Raw genomic sequence first — 15,630 nt, 5'->3', positions numbered from 1 at the left:
TCCAAAAATGATTTTCTCATCATTTTTTTTGTGTCCCTGCTATTCCAGAGCCCCAAATGTGTGCTTTGTAAGCTTTTGGGTAACCCTGCATGAAGAGTGGGAATTGACCTGAAGCCATTGTTTACTGAACAGAGCCAAGGAGTGGTCATTTACATTGGCAATTCTGTCATGTGCCCACGCTTTTTCTTTATCTTTCCTCCTCCTTCTCCTCCTCCTCCTCCTCCTCCTCCCCCCCCTCCTCCTTTTTTTGAGACAAGGTCTCACTCTATCGCCCAGGCTGGAGTGCAGTGGCGTGATCTCGGCTCACTGCAACCTCTGCCTCCCAGGTTCAAGCAATTCTCCTGCCTCAGCCACCCAAATAGCTGGGATTACAGGCACGTGACACCACACCTGGCTAATTTTTGTATTTTTAGTAGAGATGGGGTTTCGTCAGGTTGGCCAGGCTGGTCTCAAACTCCTGACCTCAAGTAATCTGCCCGCCTCGGCCTCCCAAAGTGCTGGGATAACAGGCATGAAACCAGGTTTTTCTTAATAGAGTGATGGTGTGGGTTGAGTTGTGTCCCCCATTGACATGTTAAAGTCCTAACCTCAGTACTTAGAACGTGGCCTTATTTAGAAATAGGGTTGCAGACATAATGAATAAAGCTAAGATGAGGTCATGCAGGAGTGGTATGGGCCCTTATATCCAATATGACTAGGGTCTTTATAAGAAGAGGACACAGAAACATAGCATCCTTGTTATGAAGATCCGACTTTACAAATATAATAAAAAAAAACTCAGACTGTGATAGAAAAAAATGCCTAGAGTTGTCTCACTCATTGCAGGTTACATAGAAGTAACCAGGTGATGCTTTAGGAGCTGGGAGAGAAAGCCCCTTCCTGGATCACCCTCTCTTGGCTGAACATTAGTTTTTTTTTTCTGTTCTTCTTCTTCTTTTTTTTTTTTTTTTACAGAAATAGATGTATGTCTCCTAGAAGTCTACAAAGTTATACTTTTTATACACATTCTCAAATTTAGAACATGGGCTCAAACTCACCATCTAATAAAGATATTGCTGAATCTAGTGGCATGTTGATGCATTAAGATACCTTACTTTCTATAATATTGCGATTTATACATGAGAGAAATGGGCACGAACCTTGGCAGTCTCCAGGGCTCCTGGAGGGCCTGTCCCTCTGCCCCAAAGGCCTCCAGTAGCGCTGCTGTCCAGTCTCCCGCTGCCCGGATGTGCACGCTGAAGAAGTCTTCCTGGGGGGCAGAGGTAAGGGTGAAGGGGTGCCACTCCAGCGAGGATATGGCCGAGCACTGCACCAAGATGTACTGCCCTGGCGCCATTTTAAAGCCACGCTTTTTCATGTGAAGTTCCAGGACTCCGGAGGGGTGGCTTACCACCTACGTGAGAGCAAGAGAGTGGGTTGCCTTTGTCCTCAAAATAATAAAGAAACACCTTTCATTCCATCAAAGGTGTTCACAGTTTTAGATGAGCTTGTTTCAGGTGTAATTTATATATCCCATCTGCTATTAGCTCCCAACGATATTTGCCACCACTTTCACATCTGTGTTTGCAACTCCAGCAAGAATGATGCTCCTCTGCTACAGAGGGTGGTGTTCGAAACAGCTGTACCCAGGTGCAATTGGTGTCCAGCATGGACATGGCCTAGAGTCCATGTGTCAAATGGCCAGGCTTTCCACAGCACAGTCAACCAGACCCAAGAGAGTAGAAGCTTGCATATTATTATGCTTAGGGTTATTAAAATAGTCACCATATTAGCTCTGGGTTTTTAACATCTAGGAACATTTTGTTAGCTTTTCCAATGATCTGCATCTTGTCTCCATGTCCTGTGAATTAACCCTCTTATTTCTTCAGGCTTAGTGAAAAAGGATCTTCAAACTCACTTCAAACTCTTTTCTTGTTTTAGTTGAGTCTACCTTCAAACTCTTTTCTTTTTAGTTGAGTCTTATCCCATGTCCTGACTCCACTGTGGGTTTTAGATGTAGGGAAGCATTGCGCAAGGTTTCTAGTAGTGTTTATAAAAGTTTTATGACTTGCTGCTTATCAGAGGGAAAGAGCTAATTTCCCTTCTTAGATTTCTATCTTGTTTCCTGAAAAATCTCTCCAGGCCCTCCCGTCGTCTTTTGCGACAAGAGGTATAAGGGAACAAAATCTAGCATCTAGATACTGTGACAGTATTTTTCCATTCAAAAGAGAATTTCACAGCACTTTAATCATTGGTTCTAAGTTTTTCCTCTCCCTACTGGTATCTGTTCTGACACTGCGGTTAAATGGTCTCCCTAGTAACAGCTCGAGTAGGTTTCCAGAAGTTTTACAGTCTGGCTTTTGATACAGCCTGACATCCTTTGGTGCTTAACTTAAAAACAGCAACATAGAAACAGCTTAAAGCAGAAATAGGAAGCAATTTCTATACATCTGCTTTCATGAAGGTGGCTACAGAGATACAGGATTCTGTTAAAATTGTATTGGCAAAGTGGGATAGGCTTGGCTAATGGAGAATTTCTTCTTGGACATTTCAAAAACTAGGGGAGAGTATTTGGCACCTTTTCACTCTCCTAGGCATGCATTTTTTTTGGTCTTGGTCTATCCCTTCCCAGCTTCCTCCAGCAAGAGGTAAACATTGTGAGGATGTAGAGATGCGAGAATGGGGAGCAAGCCTGAAAAATGCTACCAAGAGCACGCCGCTCACGAGGGTAGAACTCTGTCTTCATCCTTCCTCTCCATTTTTCTTCCCCACAGTTGTCCCTCTTGCTCTGAACCTTATGGTGACTGTTTCCCCTTCCTCTGCTTGGTAGTCCCCAGCGAGAGTGTATAGATTTGAAAATGTTATTTGTTTGCAAAATTTGTGTCTTTACTTGGTGAAGGAAGTGATTATCCTTCAAGTCACTATGACCCATGTAAACCACACTCACTCCCCTTGCATTTTACCCTAGAGAGAAACCGAAATAAAGAAAAAGCGGATCATTCCAGTGCTGTACAATAAACCTTTATCAGAATTCTGTGTACCGTCTGGAGCCCTGATCCCTGTCTTCAGCAAAATTAGTCACACTAAAAGATGCTCAGGATACAAGCAATTATTAGAACAGAAGATGAGCCTCTAAATTACAGACAGTTCTGCAATAAAAATGGCAAATTAAAAACTTGGGCTAATAAAAAATTTTCATCTACACTCAGGCTTTTATTCAGACATAAAGCTACATGCATACCTTGGTAATGACAACTTCTTGTTGAAATCGCCAGAACCTAATTATTCTTTCACATGCATACAAGACTACAGGGCCTAAAATCCATTTCCAAGCCTGCAGAGAGTAGCAGAGAGAGAGAAAAAGGAATGAAAATAGAATCCAAATATTTTCAATTTGAACCAAATCAATATAAAACATGACGGGGTTTAGACATTTTTCCTTTAACTTTGGGCCAGTTATCAACAACAAAGATGTCTCTTTGTATTATATACTATAACATTCAATTATTTCTTGAAGTCTACAAGCTTATTTAAGAGATTAAATTCTTCTATATTGGTTTTTATGCTTACTTGATCAATGATGCCTTTATGTAATTAGAAATAATTGAATTTGCAAAGAAATAAAAAAGCAGATTGATGTTTATGTTACATATGATAGGGTCATAAATGCTCCCAAACTCAAGCCAAAGTCAAAGCTACATTACTCACCCAACACAGGACACAAGAAATTGCATTTTAAAATCTCAAATAGTAATTTTTTGGGCCAAGAATGCATCACAACTAGAGGGTCTGCCTGAATAAACACAGAAATACACACACACACACACACACACACACACAGAGTTATATAGAGTAAAATACAAAGTTAGTTTCCTGACACCTTAAATTTAAGTTTATCTAATCACAGCAAAAGGCTCAATAATTGTCTAGAGAATTGTGATGGTGAAAATGTCCTTTTTAAATCAGATGCTATGTGAACCTTTGGTGAGTATAATGTGTGTTACTGATGATCAATTTACCAGCAGGCTATTGTATCAGGCGCTCTGTACAACATAAGGTGTCTTCCTCAGTAAAAGGGAAGGGATGGGAAGTTACAAATTTTGAAGAGTTCTATTTGTACTGAACAATCCCATGAGGCATATGTATTGTCTTGATTTTACAGAAGACGGAATTAAGACTCAGTCAGATCAACCAAATTGTCCAAGGTCATAAAGGGAAGAAGGTGTCTGGTAGAGATGTGAACTCAGATACGCCTGACTACCCAGCCTGAGTTCTTTCCAGGATCTCAGGCTACCTCCCACGTGCATTGCCATATTATCATGGTCCTTTCTGTCCTGCCCTGAAATTGATACTGAGGCTTGTTTTCCAAAACATTAGAAACTCATGAACTCATTGAATTTTAGGATATTAAACGGTCTTGGAAATCTACTCTAATTCTTTTTTTTCTTTTTATAATTTTTATTGTTTTAAATAGACAAATAATAATTGTATATATTCACGAGGTACATTTGATGTTTTGATACACATAATGTATCATGATAAGGTCAGGGTATATTACTCTATTCATCATCTCGAACACTGATTATTTCTTTGTATTGGGAATATTCAATACCCTCTAATTCTTCTAGAATTAAAAGAAGGAAAATCCTGATATTCTGAGTTGCCTGGAGAGTCCAAAGTGGACCAGAGAGAGCCAGGGCTAGAACTCAAGCCTTTTCATGTGTCCCTACACTTCCTCCTAGGTTTTCTAAATCCACCCCCTTACTCCTTGAATAGTATCTAGGGAGGCAGGAAGGATGCCTCGTCTTTGGAACTCAGACATTCACCACCCCTCACCGACTGACCCGTTACTCAGTGCTCCCTGACCAGTCGTCTGGCTCCGTTTCTTCTGTTGGTGGGTCACAAGCGTTTTAGCATTATTTTTACTTCCTTTGAGTCACCACTTTCTCATTTTGTCTATTTCTTTTTGTTGATTTCTGGGTCTCTTTGCGTGGTCCCTCTTCTCAACTACATCAACCATCTCTGCTTTTTTTTTTTTTTTCCCTGGGGGACTCTTGGCCTCATAAAAGCTAGATCGATGGGGACAACACAAGGTAATTTGACCCACTTATTTTTTCTGCCTCAGTGAGGCCCAGCAATGTGATCAGAATAGCAAAGAGAATAAGCCTTTTGTCCCCCTATGCTGTGGATGATGTGGTGAAGATGATCAGAGTAAGGGAAACTAGGAAGCGTCCCTGGGAAGCACGGGGTTGGGCCAAGCAAAGGAATCCTTAGGTCTCTTAAGCCTGAATGAACCAGAAAGCTTTTTGAGAACTGCTTTGGATGTTTGCAGAAGTGAGAGCAAGAACTGGCAGTTCTTTCTATGTGGGCTAAAAGAGATATTTGCAAAGACACTCACAGTCTTCATATATTTTTTACAAATAATCTTCCCCACCCATTTTAGAGAGTTTGGGGGCATCACACACTTCATTTTGGTGATGTCAAATCAGACATGGTCTCTGATATTTTCCACGGTGATAAATGTAATGGATTATTTTTCTTTCCATGGTTCAGGTAGGAGAATGTAAGCTATTAATCCCTGACTCCATCTCAACCTGAGTATATCCCTTGCTCCAGGAGGAGGTAGCCAGTGTGGTTACCTGTGTTGTGCCTGGAGCCCCTGGAAGTCAGGGCCTGAGGGAGAGATGGCCAGGGATGAATATTAGGGAACTGTCCTTGCAGTGATACCAGGGACAGACAAGAGTGAATCAAGACAAGGAGGCCTTGATTCAGAGCAAGAGGGATGTGTGCCAAGGTAGATGCTGGGCTGGGTGTCTGAAGACCTGATTCTGTCCTTGGGGCCACCACCCCTCATTCTGTGCCACTAGGCACATCTGGGGATTTATTATGTTCACAATTTCCTGTTTTGTAAAATGGGAACTAGCTGGAGAAGATTATGATTTAAGTTCCCTCCAAGCTGTTAAACACTATGGCTTTATTCACAGAGATAAATAGAACGTTGGGGCTATGTACTTGTAGCTGGCAGCGGAGTGCTGACAAAATGGGGGTTATGGAAGCTGGAGATTTACAGTGAATGCTGTGGGGTGTGGAGGAGAAAGTTCACGGCCACAGAGTTAAGGGCTCTGATTCTTTGATGTGGCTTTACTGGGAATGCCTTTTGTGACCATAGGTAAGACACTGAAACTGCTTGGACCTCCATTTCCTCAGCCATTAAATAATGGGGAAGAACTATTTAGTATCTAAATTTCCTTAATGCTAAAATATTTCGTGGCTTCTTGGATTTATTTTCTTCTTCTCCAAAAAATACTCAAAAAGTCATGCTACAGTGAGTATTTTATGATGGAAATAAAACAGTGTTGATTCAAAAGCAGCAATAATGAAACTTGTTTCCTTCGCTTTCACTCCTGGTTTTTCATTCCTACCAGAAAATAAGAACATGCTGGCTTTGATTTTATTTTATGTGTGTGTTTATGAATAGCCTCTTTTTCTAGACAATCAGATCTCCTGGGGCAGGTCCCACGTCTCTGAATCCTGTCTAGTGCATTGCCAAGCAATGCACTTAGGCACTCAGTGAAAGTTCGCTGAATTGACTCTACCTCGGTCAGGGCTTTCTCCTTTACCACTCACAGCCTTCCCTAGTAATTACAAAGTGTCAACCTTGTGGTTACGATTAGTTGATGCTGTAGTTAAATGACATAAAGTGCTTCTTTGGCCTAGGACGACCAGGCATCTTTTGAGACTGGATTGCATCAGAAGCAAACCAGGAATCTGGAGTCCTGTATGCCTCAGTGCATTTGGGCTGGAAAGGGAGACTGAGACAAGCAGGGGAGGGGGGACTGCCGGGTATAGTTGGTTTCTTTAATCAGTTCCGTTTATACGAGGTGAGGTACAAAGCATTCTCTGTCCTAACATTGGGAACAGTGCACCACTGAAGGAGAAATGATACATATTCTATTGATCAGAGCACCGTGAAAACGCCCTGAGTTAAGAGAGGCAAGGAAGGAGAAATGGAGCTTTGCAGAGACCGAGTAGGTGTGGTGCAGTGAAGCGCAGGAACCCTTCCTTGTCCTTGGGATGCCTTTCGGATTCAGTGTCTATAAGACATCAGAGAGAATATCGTACGGTTCAGCCAAGCAGTAATTGCATAGCCCACACACGCTTTGACTCAGGATCCATTACAAACAATGGGAGAGAGTGACACCCTGAGTTTGGGTGTGCAAGGAAGTGGAGCAGGGGAGAGTTAGAGGGAGACGAGTAAGGCCCCCTCTTAATGATAATTAATGCCAGCAAATGCTGCTGGGAGCAGGTCCTGGTCTGTATTCATGAGGTGTGGGGGAGTATTGATTTTTTTATGGAGACGCTGTAGCTGAAAATTTTAGAGAGGTATTCATGTTCCTCATTAATATGCAGGTTGGATAGTGGCTACTGAGAGTTGAGTTTAAGACAGAGACAATCTATACCGGCCATTAAAAGAACCACAGTCTAATGGGCACATCTATTCCGGTTCTCTTGGTTTAAAACCTTCCTCCTAGTACTTTCACCCTTAAAATCCAATGCTTAATTTAATATATTTGAGGTTTTATTTTTTAAACAATGCAATCACTTATATTCTTCATATGTTGATGACTTAATTTCCCAAATCTTCATCAATTATATATATTATACCCTGTTATTCCATGTTTTAAGTTACATATTTTTGGACACTTATTTCCTCCTACTTTTTATCTGCCAGCTGCATTTATTTTCTTTCAAGCATCACTTGGTTGTCCCAAAGATTTGCACTATTCTAAGATACCAGAGGAGGCCAGATAGGAATATTATTTCTCTTTACCTACGCTACCAACTGTAATGGTTACCACCTACCCAGGAAATCTGACTTTTCAGATCTGTGGACATTGTCATCTACACAAATTAATTAAGTATGTTCTTGGCTAACGTCATCGTTTTTTCAGTTACAGGATCTTAATTAGAGCAAGAAGTAAATACATTTGACACCCTAAGTTTTTGATCCCCAAAGTTGTCGAAAGGAAGAAGGCAAGCTTATAAAGAAGGCCTGAGCCTCATTTGGCTGTTCATGGATCTAGGTTTGAGCAGCAGTGCTGGTAATTCTCGGACTGGGAGCAGGGGCAGTTATGCAGAGGACACGTGGCCAAGGATGCGGGAGCACAGAGAAGGGTGGTGAGGCCCAAGGCTGACCCCTCCAGGGACATCAGTGTGCTGTTATGAATTCCCACAATATCAGACACTAGTATTTAAAGGTACGTAGAAGAATACATTTCAAAGCTGAACATAGTGCTTTTGGCAGTAAACCTCTTTAAAAATTATCTGTAACTTGATTTCTCCATTAGCACACTTAATAAAGAGTTGGCTTTGTCTAGTGGTGAAATGTGCTTTCTTTTTTCCAAGCCTATAAAAGCTCTATATTTTAACTGCGGGGACATTTATTTTTAAAAGCTGCTGGGTTCATTCTTACCGAGGGTTCCTTGCCAGAAAATTGAGGCACGGGGCATTGGGCCACTGTCTGCCATTCTGCATAGTGGTCTCTACAGAAGGTGATGTTGTGCAGAGAGAGGCTGTCCTGGGTTTGGCCTCGAACAATCCGACTTGTTAATTAAGAAAAGCAAAACAAAACAGAAAACCAAAACGTCAGACTGATTTTGAGCAGTCTTGTTATCCCACAGATATACATTCTACAGTGAGCTTGGAAATATCACTTCCAGTTCTTGAAACTCAGGCTATCATTCATTTCCCCCAGTTTCTTTCAAAATAAGCATTGAAGAAGCTTCCAGTAACTTTGAAGATCCCAGAAAAGAAGTGCCCCTCTGTGGTATCCTGTGTTAAATTGAAAGTGTCTATATTAGAGAATTCATAATGAAGGGAAATTGTTTGAACACATCCTTTTGTAGACTGTTGAATTTAATTAGGTTTCATCTTGTCCTGATTGCTGATTTGGGCTAATTGGCTAACTGCACTATTTGGTTCTTTTGCAGATTTATTTAACTTCTACCCTTGTTGGGTTGTTTCTGAGTGCTTAGAAGTCTTCAAGTGAAGAAGTCAAAAGAAGTGCCCAGAATAATGGTATTTTTTCCCCTAGTGACCACCAGCAAGCCAGCGTCTGACTCGGTCAAAATAGGTCACAATGGAGTGTGTCTTCAAGGTGGTATTGCTACATTAGGAATGGAAAGAGAAGGCAGTCTTAATGAATAGAGCACTGGACAAAGAGTCCTATAATCCTTCTATATTTTATTTGCCATGAGTGCACTCCTGACTGGCCTTTGACAAGTCGCTTTGGTACAAGCTCCTAGGGTTCCTCCTTGGTGCACAGACAGCAAAGCCCAAGACTTTCCCAAGGTCAGGGAATCTGAGAATTGTTTGGTTCCTAGGTGTTTGTGAATAAAAGGCATTGATCTGTTTTGAGAATCATGGTACTCTAGACTGAGAAACCTTAGCATCACACAGACTTATGTCCTGGACAGCCTGTGGAGTGGTGTGGACCCTGTTATATCACAGGGCATGGGAGGAGGGAGCAGTAATACGCCCTTGGAAACAGCCTTGTGTCAGCTAGAACTGACATCTTAGCCTTTGTCCCAATCTGTTTCATGGAAGCCATCCAAACTTGATAACATCCCTCTGAGTTCGATGAGAAAAACTATCTGTAAATCTCCAATGTACAAATGACGCCCAGACATAGGCAGGGTGAATAGTAAGTGAGAGTCAGAGGAAGGATTCCAGACATTTAACACTTTCATTCTCAGGCTGTAGGCAGCATTCCCCGTAGTGTCTAAAAGAAGCCTCATCTTATTCCACAAATGCTGTATCTTTTAAAAATTTTAAACTTTTGAAATGGCTTCATCTATGCCATCCCATAATAGGAAGATTAGTGGGCCTTAACACATTCCAATAATCCTACTTTCACTTGGCACTTTGTGTAGAATTTGCAAATTGCTTTTGCTGTAAACAGTAGCTGTAGAATACTTCACGCTGAGAAGATTAAATGAGGCCCTTATCCTAAAATAAGCTTTTCAACTAGGTTAAAATGACTAAAAAATTTCATCTTATGAGATGTTATTTGGATATCAAAAATATCTCCAACGAAACACTGCCCATTGAAATTCTCTTGCGCTTCTACAGTGCACCAGGGTGTGGATGTCGGGGATGTATGTTTAGTGGGGTAAGCACATGGTGTCTGTGAAGAGGGCTTCTAGACTCCCCTGGGTTATAGGTAGCCTCATAAATACGCTGAGGGGTCACAACCCCAGCGTCGTGAGCGGAATTAGCAGTAGGAAGCGGGGGAACTGACAATCTCTGAGTTGGAACACACTAGGACTACACACCATCCACCTTGCCCACCCCAAGTACAAAAAGGAATGGTGAGATTTCCACATTCAGAAGAGCCAATCCCAGAGAGTTCTAGGTGAAAGAAAATGGGAAGCCTCTAGCCAGGCAGTAGAGGACGTGTGAACGTGGACTGACCCGGTTGCTAAGGCTCGGCAGAGGCACAGGCAGTCTTTTAGGGTAAAATGCACCCTCAGGGGCACTTCTTCCTTGGAGAATGTGTTTCTGTCCGCCAGCTGAGGGACAATGGGAGAAGTCTTAGGTACAGGCAGTGGCGGCGGCAGAACCGCGACCCCCTTCCAGGAGTAGGGGGCTGAGAAGACAGGAGCATTAAGGGTGAGGAGGGAGACTGGAGGGGTCATTGACTTGCAGAGGGGCAAATCCCAAAGCATTGTCCGTGGGCTCTACATGGGACCCAGAGTCACCAAGGCATGTGTGACTTCCTAGGCCATGCTACTCTGCAGCTATGCACTTGCTCTTCCAGGTCCGTGCAGAGAGGGAGGCCACCTCCGGGACAGGACCCTCCGCACTCAGCAGTGGCAATGGTGGGAGAATGAGGGGCGGAAGAGGGTATTGTGCTGTGCAGGAACAGAGGAGTTGCTGCTGGCAAGCCAAAAAGGGCATTAGCAACATTGCTGGCCGCATTCTTACTGGTGTTGAGGAAGGTTTAATTCATAAAACGGAAGACTTGTTCTGCCAGGGCTTGCTAAATCAGAGTAAAGGTTTGATGGTCTAAAGACTGGTGTCCTAGATCTGACTCTGTCGTTTATTCATCATGGGACCTTGAGGGCATCACTTAACCCTGAGAACACCTTTTTCCTTTTTATGAAATGGGGACAACGGCACCTTCTCTACGTGACAGGACTGTTGTGGCAGTCGAGTTGATCATGCATATGAATGTGCTTTGAAAATTGTAACATGGAAAAAATGGCAATCAGTTTTTGAAATAATTAAAAGGGACAAGCTAGTTCACAGACAGCAATTGATTCATTAGTCCAGGGCCATTTATTAATATTTAAAGGATTGAAAAACATTATATTTAAGGGATTTTGAACACATCAGGGGCTATGCTAGCTTCCTGATGAAGAGATGAACCGTATCAGGTGGGTATTGAATGCCAGAGCCGTGTTTTATGGGATGTCTGAGCAAAATGGAATCCTAGAGGTCAAATGGGGAAACTGAGGCCCAGAGGACCTGAAGGGCTCACTCTGATAACTGGTCTCAGAGCTGGATCTGGACCCCGCACCAGACTGCCCATGCCACACATTGTCCCTGCCTGAACACCAGGTTTCCTAGTTGATGGTTTTGGTTAAGCAGAAGTGAAATCTTGGTGTCAAAAATATATATCCTGAGTAATCCCACATAAATTGGATTGCAGAACAGGTGCTGAATGAAACATAGATCTACTGTCATCCTGCATTCATTAGAATTCCTGAATTTTATAAACATGCCAAGACTCACTAACAGAGTCAGTGAGGAAAAATGAATATAATACTTCACCATCTATTAGCTTATTTTCAGTGTTACTGAAAAAGCGTTTGCCACAGTCAATGTGCTTTTTACACATTGTACAAGTCCTTTAGTCACTGCATGCCGGGATCCTTCATCTAAAGGACTTTCTAAGATTATTTTGGGACTCTCAGAGATAAAATCCTTGCAGAGGAGCACAGTGTGGACTTACCCCATCCCATGGATGGCCAGGCTGAGAAAGAAGACGATGAAAACATGGTGTGTGCACCAGAACAACTCATAGGAGGCCTGTCTGATGAACTCGGTTGACGAGGTCATGATCAAGACTAAAGCCAGAGAGATCACCAGGCCGGTGACGCCCGCTATTGTCCTTAGCAATTCAGTGGTTGTGTTCTAAAAAAAAAAAAAGAACACCGTGACAATAAATATCCTGGCACATTTTTTTTTTTTTTTTTTTTCACTTTTAGGACCAGTACTTGAGATTTCAAGCAGGGAGCCATTCACAGTGTTTCACGCAGAAGCATGTTAGCCTCAATGAGGATGCAGGCGCAACTCAAGAAGGAGCTTCCTCTTCCTCCCCCTTCCCACCAGCTTACGGTGGCTACTTGCTTTGCTAAAATTTCATAAAATACCATTTCATCAATCACATTTTTTAAATTTGTATAAATCATTTCACATCAAAGTTATTATACTGGAAACCCCTCCCCGCCATACCCCCCCAAAAAAACTGGGCATGGTGGCTTGAGCCTATAGTCCCAGCTACTCAGTAGGCTGAGATGGGATGATCACTTAATCCCAGGAGTTCGAGGCTGCAGTGAGCCATGATGCTGCCTCTGCACTCCAGCCTGGGAGACAGAGTGAGACCCTGTCTTTAAAGCAACAACAACAATGACAAAATGGGAAAAAAGAAAAAAAAATAAAAATAAAAAAACAAAGTGATTATGTTGAATTGAAATGAGGGCAGCATGAAAAGAGCATTTTAAAATAAAATATTGCAAAATAAATCTGAGTTTCAAGTTTTTAGTCTTTAAAATAACTATGTGGATCACCATGCTTAATTGCATTTTAACATTAATAAACACTTTTTTTGAGAAGTCCCTTGAGGTGTTCCTAATAAAGCAGCTGCACACTCAGTTCCCCTGGTAGTTATTCCTTGCTCTTGCTTCTTAATTGGAAAGACCATGACTTGCATTTCTTTCACGCCATCTCGGGGGGCCTGGAATAAGGCTTGGTAAATCCTAGGTGATCAATAAAGGTACAGCTATTCTTATCTGGTGGACACCGCTAAACGACCAGAATTCTGACCTGTGAGTGCAAGGGACAGTTAAATAGCCTTTTGGAATATGCATCATGCAGCAGTTTGTTTTTATTGTGAATTTCCCATATTCTTGCCAAGTCATTAGTATTCATACATTGTGTTACTATCGCTGAGACGGCCACGAGCTCAATAAACTCACCATATCTTTTGTCAGTAAAATCTCATTAATTTGGGCTGCTTTGAGATCTGGAGGTAATTTGGACAGGGACTTCTTCATTGTTTATTTTTTCTTCATAGAGCAAAGAGTGGAAATAAAATTGAAGGGGATATATCTCAAACATTTAAAATATTTTCTTTTCAAGTACATTCAGGCATTTTAGAAGTCCATTTACATCATATGATGTGCTAATTTCACATCATTCTTCCTTGCCTATTAAGGCAAATCACCATATCTCTGTTCTTGCAACACATTTATAGACTGGTTAGAGTTGCAATGTATCCTCCAAAACAATCCCACTGCATCTCTAAAAATATTCTATAATGTACACTCTATGTTATTGATACTCATCTCCCTCCAAATATCCTAAATTAGAGGGTTTCCTGAGCTTAATTAGTACTTACACAGTATATTGCTTCTAAAATTTTGAAATTACTGTATAGGTAGTAGTTTAATTATTTTGCTATTAAAATACATAATCATATCGCTTGAAAAGTATTTTTAATAAATACTATTTATTACATAGACTATGCAAAATGTTGAGATTTATTCTTGAGTGTGTGTAGCAATGGATTTTCCAGCATCTTAGTGGGGAAAAACAGTAACCTCAGTAGGTGCCCAGACAAATGCTGTGATTCAATGGACTGACATAAAGGCATTCCCACTCGCTTAGGGCAGCTGTAGTTCTGATTTGCAGGTGTGAAATTTTTGCTTCCAATAGCTGTCAGCTAAGAAAATGTACCTCAGGCTGGGCACAGTGGCTCACGCCTGTAATCTCAGCACTTTGGGAGGCTAAGGCGGGCGATCATGAGGTCAGGAGATCAAGACCATCCTGGCTAACGCAGTGAAACCTCTCTACTAAAAATACAAAAATTAGTTGGGCGTGGCAGCGGGCGCCTGTAGTCTCAGGTACTCGGGAGGCTGAGGCAGGAGAATGGCGTGAACCTGGGAGGCGGAGCTTGCAGTGAGCTGAGATTGTGCCACTGCACTCTAGCCTGGGCGACAGAGCGAGATTCCGTCTCAAAAAAATAAAATAAAATAAAATAAAATAAAATAAAATAAGAAAAAAAATAAAAGAAAATGTAGCTCAACTAAACCTGATCAATGGCCTGATACTGAAAATCACCCTAGGCTAATTAGGGGACATGACATGGAACAAGTGTCCCAAAACCAGATTTTGAATTTTTGTTCTTTAAATAAGACTGCATGGGGGAAATGGTCACTTAAAGAGATGGCCTGGATAAGAATGGAGGGATTTTCATTGCTAAAGTGTATTGCCTTAGGGCTTTTCTTGGGCAATAGAGATCTTTTTAGTCTGGTCAACATGCTGCACACATATGCCAATGTGGTGGTACATGGGAAAAAAATTGAGACCAACCACAAAGAAAGAGGTAGGGGTGAATTAAGGGAGACGACTGTCTTAATCTTGGAACACAGATTGCTGTGCCTACATTTTTGGTTTTCTTTTTGTTCCCCATAGCTGCTGACACTCTGTGCACACAGGTAATTAGCATTAATGATGTCACTGGCCATGCAGGTCTCATTATGAAATTAGCTGCTTTGCCCAGTATCTGATTTGGCAAAGCAGCTATTCACATATGTGCCAATGTATGAGGCATTTGGAGAAGAGATCCGGAAAACAATCTGCAGATTGAAAATGAACACATCCAATTTATAATTTCTGGGTTTAGATGGCACTTCACATTCTTTATGAGTCTAACATCAGTGAAAAAATATCTAATCATGGACTGCTTTTAAAATGTTAAATTTTAAAATATTAGGAATTTAACAGGTTACTGCATTTCTAGTGTGTGTGTGTGTATAAAAATTAATTCGGTGACATATCTTTTTCTCCTTGCTCATAACTTCCCAGCAACATTAATGATTAAAAAAATAACTTTTTAGAAAATGTGAAATTAAGAACAAATTCCATGTAAATTTTCACTCTCCAGCCCTTTTATTAAAAGCTTTTCAATATAGCATTCCTGATTAGAGGATTGGAAAAGGACGGAGTTTTCAGGGGAGAAGCTCGTTAGCAGGCAGGAACTCACCATGGGGAAGGTCCGGATAGGGTTGAGGTAGCTCTCATTAGGGGTGTTACCCAACTTGGAAAGTGCAGCGAGAAGTCCCTGGGCCTCCTTGGACTGGCTCCAGCGATAGCGTTCCAGGTTGAAGAAATGCGCCACGACATGGATGGCTAGGACGAGACGATACCAAACATGTACCCTGTGGCTTCCTCCCTAGTTACTAAAAAATACTGTGTCTCTGTGCTCAAGTTTCTCTGTTCTGGTTTTTGTAATCTCCAAGGAAAAGTGATTTGTTTATACATCTTTCACAGTGCTTTGAGTGGAGTGGATTGAATACTTCCAAA

The 15,630-nt window shown here is 41.6% G+C and overlaps 1 protein-coding gene across 1 annotated transcript in view; it reads right to left on the bottom strand.

The window, feature by feature from the left end:
• The window catches only part of NOX3 (NADPH oxidase 3), a 60,155-nt gene that overhangs the window by 32,807 nt on the left and 11,718 nt on the right, over positions 1–15,630 (bottom strand). The window contains exons 5-9 of the mRNA XM_025384060.1: positions 15,311–15,456; positions 11,996–12,177; positions 8,453–8,582; positions 3,221–3,313; positions 1,140–1,393 (exon numbers count right to left, since the gene is read on the bottom strand). Coding sequence (XP_025239845.1) covers positions 1,140–1,393; positions 3,221–3,313; positions 8,453–8,582; positions 11,996–12,177; positions 15,311–15,456 — 805 coding nt within the window. The remainder of the gene's footprint in view (positions 1–1,139; positions 1,394–3,220; positions 3,314–8,452; positions 8,583–11,995; positions 12,178–15,310; positions 15,457–15,630) is intronic.

Source organism: Theropithecus gelada, chromosome 4 (genome assembly GCF_003255815.1).
Source record: "Theropithecus gelada isolate Dixy chromosome 4, Tgel_1.0, whole genome shotgun sequence".
Lineage (NCBI taxonomy): Eukaryota > Metazoa > Chordata > Mammalia > Primates > Cercopithecidae > Theropithecus > Theropithecus gelada.
Note: the sequence above shows the minus strand (reverse complement) of the source record. Positions and strands in the feature narration are given on the sequence as shown.